A 5,982-nucleotide genomic window follows, 5' to 3' on the forward strand; every position below is an offset into this window, starting at 1 on the left:
ACCTGTGGTTAGGACTCTATAACTGTAGTTTAGGCACCTGTGGTTAGGACTCTATATCTGTAGTTTAGGCACCTGTGGTTAGGACTCTATAACTGTAGTTTAGGCACCTGTGGTTAGGACTCTATATCTGTAGTTTAGGCACCTGTGGTTAGGACTCTATATCTGTAGTTTAGGCACCTGTGGTTAGGACTCTATATCTGTAGTTTAGGCACCTGTGGTTAGGACTCTATATCTGTAGTTTAGGCACCTGTGGTTAGGACTCTATATCTGTAGTTTAGGCACCTGTGGTTTGGACTCTATATCTGTAGTTTAGGCACCTGTGGTTAGGACTCTATAACTGTAGTTTAGGCACCTGTGGTTAGGACTCTATAACTGTAGTTTAGGCACCTGTGGTTAGGACTCTATAACTGTAGTTTAGGCACCTGTGGTTAGGACTCTATATCTGTAGTTTAGGCACCTGTGGTTAGGACTCTATAACTGTAGTTTAGGCACCTGTGGTTAGGACTCTATATCTGTAGTTTAGGCACCTGTGGTTAGGACTCTATAACTGTAGTTTAGGCACCTGTGGTTAGGACTCTATAACTGTAGTTTAGGCACCTGTGGTTAGGACTCTATAACTGTAGTTTAGGCACCTGTGGTTAGGACTCTATAACTGTAGTTTAGGCACCTGTGGTTAGGACTCTATAACTGTAGTTTAGGCACCTGTGGTTAGGACTCTATATCTGTAGTTTAGGCACCTGTGGTTAGGACTCTATAACTGTAGTTTAGGCACCTGTGGTTAGGACTCTATATCTGTAGTTTAGGCACCTGTGGTTAGGACTCTATATCTGTAGTTTAGGCACCTGTGGTTAGGACTCTATAACTGTAGTTTAGGCACCTGTGGTTAGGACTCTATAACTGTAGTTTAGGCACCTGTGGTTAGGACTCTATAACTGTAGTTTAGGCACCTGTGGTTAGGACTCTATATCTGTAGTTTAGGCACCTGTGGTTAGGACTCTATAACTGTAGTTTAGGCACCTGTGGTTAGGACTCTATAACTGTAGTTTAGGCACCTGTGGTTAGGACTCTATAACTGTAGTTTAGGCACCTGTGGTTAGGACTCTATATCTGTAGTTTAGGCACCTGTGGTTAGGACTCTATAACTGTAGTTTAGGCACCTGTGGTTAGGACTCTATATCTGTAGTTTAGGCACCTGTGGTTAGGACTCTATATCTGTAGTTTAGGCACCTGTGGTTAGGACTCTATAACTGTAGTTTAGGCACCTGTGGTTAGGACTCTATAACTGTAGTTTAGGCACCTGTGGTTAGGACTCTATAACTGTAGTTTAGGCACCTGTGGTTAGGACTCTATATCTGTAGTTTAGGCACCTGTGGTTAGGACTCTATAACTGTAGTTTAGGCACCTGTGGTTAGGACTCTATATCTGTAGTTTAGGCACCTGTGGTTAGGACTCTATATCTGTAGTTTAGGCACCTGTGGTTAGGACTCTATAACTGTAGTTTAGGCACCTGTGGTTAGGACTCTATATCTGTAGTTTAGGCACCTGTGGTTAGGACTCTATAACTGTAGTTTAGGCACCTGTGGTTAGGACTCTATAATTGTAGTTTAGGCACCTGTGGTTAGGACTCTATATCTGTAGTTTAGGCACCTGTGGTTAGGACTCTATCTGTAGTTTAGGCACCTGTGGTTAGGACTCTATAACTGTAGTTTAGGCACCTGTGGTTAGGACTCTATAACTGTAGTTTAGGCACCTGTGGTTAGGACTCTATAACTGTAGTTTAGGCACCTGTGGTTAGGACTCTATATCTGTAGTTTAGGCACCTGTGGTTAGGACTCTATAACTGTAGTTTAGGCACCTGTGGTTAGGACTCTATATCTGTAGTTTAGGCACCTGTGGTTAGGACTCTATAACTGTAGTTTAGGCACCTGTGGTTAGGACTCTATAACTGTAGTTTAGGCACCTGTGGTTAGGACTCTATATCTGTAGTTTAGGCACCTGTGGTTAGGACTCTATATCTGTAGTTTAGGCACCTGTGGTTAGGACTCTATATCTGTAGTTTAGGCACCTGTGGTTAGGACTCTATAACTATAGTTTAGGCACCTGTGGTTAGGACTCTATAACTGTAGTTTAGGCACCTGTGGTTAGGACTCTATATCTGTAGTTTAGGCACCTGTGGTTAGGACTCTATATCTGTAGTTTAGGCACCTGTGGTTAGGACTCTATATCTGTAGTTTAGGCACCTGTGGTTAGGACTCTATATCTGTAGTTTAGGCACCTGTGGTTAGGACTCTATAACTATAGTTTAGGCACCTGTGGTTTGGACTCTATAACTGTAGTTTAGGCACCTGTGGTTAGAACTCTATAACTGTAGTTTAGGCACCTGTGGTTAGGACTCTATATCTGTAGTTTAGGCACCTGTGGTTAGGACTCTATATCTGCAGTTTAGGCACCTGTGGTTAGGACTCTATATCTGTAGTTTAGGCACCTGTGGTTAGGACTCTATATCTGCAGTTTAGGCACCTGTGGTTAGGACTCTATATCTGTAGTTTAGGCATCTGTGGTTAGGACTCTATATATAATATCCTTACAATGTGTATCATGTACTGGCAAATTGAAGAACAGCCTTATACTATATGCTAATTTCAGCATCTTTCAACTTGACTATTTCTGCATTATACAAGGCAACATCCTTCTCATGCCAAACAAGGGTGTATGGCAAAGAAAATGACAGGTTGGCTATAACTGCCATGGCACTCCCTGCTTTGCCTCTGGCACCTACTCCTCAGGCTAAAGCACAGGGCTAGCCACAGGCTATTGCTGATGTGTTCATGTAATGGAGGTGCTTCAGTGATTTACAACCTTGCTTGAGACCTGAAGACTTGCGTTAGCTACCTGAGCTAATGTGTAGGCTTTAGATCAGCGGGCTAACATGGTATTGTGGCATGAAGAAGTGATGAAGATGCCTGGGAATGATACCTCTGAGGTCATCTTATCATCTTCTGCACTTCTTCACGTTGAAAATGCACTTAGCACAGGTGTTCTCTGAGTGCGTTCTCTTAACAGGACATATGACTCTTCCTCAGAACAAATACTTTCCTGCCTCTTACCACAGCAATTCATAATACACAAAGTGTCGGGTTTCATCTAATACAGCACTACACTGAGGATCTCTACTGCAGATCAATACTGCCTCATTCAGCGACTGTATACAGGCACGGTTCAGATCAATAAGGACAGCTTGTGCCCAAGGTGTTGGAATGAAGGGATCTGTGGTAATTTCAAGAGCCTTTTGAGTTTTCCTCTTTCTAATACATTATTTTAGAATGCAGGAAACGACATCCTGTTGTTGTACCTTGCATTACCTAGTCAATAAAGGACATTGTAATGAGGAAACTGTGTGCCAACTGTTCATGGACCAATTGAGTATTCATTTCATTCAATAAACCTTCATACTCTGTCGGGCCATGCATAAGTGGAACATAGCCTTAAGGGGCCCTTGGCTTAGAATATTTATCTGTTTTTATGCACACTATGTCAGGAGGTCTAGACCCTTTGGCACAGCAGGTGCACTAACTACAGGGTCATAGTTCTAAGACCTTCACTTTACCAGCTGTTACCCCACAATCAGTTATTACAAATGAAATCATCTGAAAAACTAAATGCACACCCCAGAACACCAATTTAATCACAAAGTGCCTTACAAAACGCTGTCTTGACATAGTGTCTCAACATCTGTAATTGAATGGAACATTATTGTCTCATCATTCACAACTAACGTCATCTTACAAACAACACACTGACAGACAGCTCATTCATTCATGTTTCTTTTATCAGACAGACAGATTCCATTCACTGTTTCCTGTCGAGGAACTGTGTGTAGGTGAAGGAATCGGCCCAGTCCCCTGTTCTGCTCTTCTTCTCCAGGAACAGGCCCATGCTGTCTCTGGGAGGGTCTGCGATGCTGCGGCTCCACAGCGGCTCTGATGTCCCCAGCAGCTCACGCACATGGGCAGAGATGGCCTACAGGGGGGTATAACACAGGGAGGAGGAGCTGAGTCAAACCATAGGCTACTAAAATATATGTGTCACGTTCAATAGGGTACGCTGTAGAACATTCAGATAGAAATGTATTGCATTTTAGAATAGACATGCCCCTCTGAAATGTATACACTCTTAGAAAAAAAGGTGCTATCTAGAACCTAAAAGGGTTCTTTGGCTATCCCCATAGGAAAACCCGTTGAACAACCCTTTTTAGTTCCAGGTTCCACCCTTTCCACAGAGGGTTCTACCTGGAAGCTAAAAGGGTTCTCCTGTGGAGACTGCCGAAGAACCCGTTTGGAATCTAAGAGTGTAGAGTGAGGAAGAAATGGCAGCTCTATTCATAGTATTTCTATCTGCAATATTCAGTTCGTTGCCCACTCCTAATTACAGGGGTGTTCAGGGCTGATAACCCTAACTCCCACAAGCATTAATAATAGGCTATAAATGAGAGCATCACCATGCACATTAGCAGCTAAACTGGACCAGGGTTTATATTACTATCACCTGATGAGTTGGCCTATGAAATATGAATTATTATCTGTGCTGCATCTGATTTTCTACATTTGGCTTTGTATGATATAGTATGTTGTGCGGCCCATCATTAATAAATTAGCCTACAACTGAGATGGGAAGATTGTCCAATGCTTTCTTATTTGGGTTGGAACAATCTTGCACACATTCATGTTGGCGCTCCCAGGAAGTTTTAGTGCAGCGATTACTGGAGTCTAGCCTATTTCTACTTTCCATTCAGACTTTTTAATTCTAAAATAACTCTATTGAAATTAAAAGTAAGTCAAATAAAAGCTTAGAATTTGAAAGCTTTTTAGGACCATCTCCTTACCTTCATATCCTCAAAGTCTGTGATTCCTAATCTTGGCAGATAGCAGCAATTTACATAAATCAGCTTTTTACCTGTGATGAGGTTCTCAGTGAAACAGGCCTGGGGGGATAAAGACAGAGCTGTTGAATAAGTGGCTCTCTATCACCAAAGTAGCCTACGCCTAGACTGCTTCTGTCTAAGCCACATTATTATAAAGTTACTCTGATGTTAGGCTAGCTAAAATAAAACTGGAAAGTTACTTGGCATTGTGAAGAAGTTAGTAACTAAGTTACTAAATTGTTAACTTAATATGTTTACTCACTGTATAATGTGGATATCCTAAGGATCTTATCCATTTTGCCACGTCCTGGCAACTCCAGTGAAGGAACGCCATCTTGCCTGTGTGTCTGTTACCATAGAAACTGACACCTGTCAGAAAGGTGCTAATGTATCTATCTCATTGTTCCATTGGGACATATTCCTTTGCTCGCGCATAAATAACATGTTAGGTAAGCACTGAAATACTTTCAAATGTATCCTGATGTAACTTATTTATAGCAGTAAAACTCAGACCAAGGTCAATATAAAAAGTGTCTGTCACATTATAAATAGTGGAATCCGAAATAAGTAATAAGTAATTTCAAGTGACTAATTGAATATGCTCTATTCTATTTATATTCTACGATATTCAATAATATTCTAATGTATTCTACCATGTTTGAAAGAAGACACTTGTTCTCACGTCTTCGTTCGATAAGAAAAAAACTATGGTGTAAATTAGAATGATGGACTCTACTTGGGATCAATGAAAGAGATGTAACAGAGCACTCATTTTCCTGTCAGCGACGGCTGGTCGCAATCATTAAAGGCCAGCCAATGCGCTTCATACATTTGGGGGAGTTTTTTCGTTTTCGCCTACTGATTGGTTCTTTCCCAAGCTATTGTCCCGCCCAGATTGGGTCCTATTCACGGGAATCACGCATGCCAATTTCACAGATTGTTAAAGCATCTGCTGCGCTGGTTAATGTGGCCCAACCTCGCTGTCTCAGTGAAAGAGCAGATACAAATTTCAGCGTTTGCTCTTTCTACGTCCTCAGCCAGTTTGACGCCATGATTGTGTG

At 41.8% G+C, this 5,982-nt stretch overlaps 1 protein-coding gene across 1 annotated transcript; it reads right to left on the minus strand.

Annotated features, from left to right (window-relative positions):
* Positions 1-3,660: 3,660 nt before the first annotated feature.
* Positions 3,661-5,606, minus strand: LOC106608094 (sterile alpha motif domain-containing protein 15). Its single transcript, XM_014205800.2, has 3 exons — positions 5,184-5,606; positions 4,883-4,981; positions 3,661-4,020 (listed from the first exon to the last, which is right to left on the minus strand). Exons 1-3 carry the CDS (start codon positions 5,253-5,255, stop codon positions 3,850-3,852), a joined length of 342 nt encoding a protein of 113 aa, XP_014061275.2. The 5' UTR covers positions 5,256-5,606; the 3' UTR covers positions 3,661-3,849.
* Positions 5,607-5,982: the final 376 nt, after the last annotated feature.

The sequence above is a fragment of the Salmo salar genome, chromosome ssa06 (genome assembly GCF_905237065.1).
Source record: "Salmo salar chromosome ssa06, Ssal_v3.1, whole genome shotgun sequence".
NCBI classification, from domain to species: Eukaryota; Metazoa; Chordata; class Actinopteri; order Salmoniformes; family Salmonidae; genus Salmo; species Salmo salar.

Bases quoted from the DNA above. Each gene is read 5' to 3' on its own strand.
- LOC106608094 (XM_014205800.2), bottom strand. From the start codon at position 5,255: ATGGCGTTCCTTCACTGGAGTTGCCAGGACGTGGCAAAATGGATAAGA. The intron at 4,982-5,183 runs GTGAGTAAACAT...TTATCCCCCCAG, and splicing joins TAGGATATCCACATTATACA to GCCTGTTTCACTGAGAACCT. The intron at 4,021-4,882 runs GTAAGGAGATGG...ACCCCCCTGTAG, and splicing joins CAGACTTTGAGGATATGAAG to GCCATCTCTGCCCATGTGCG.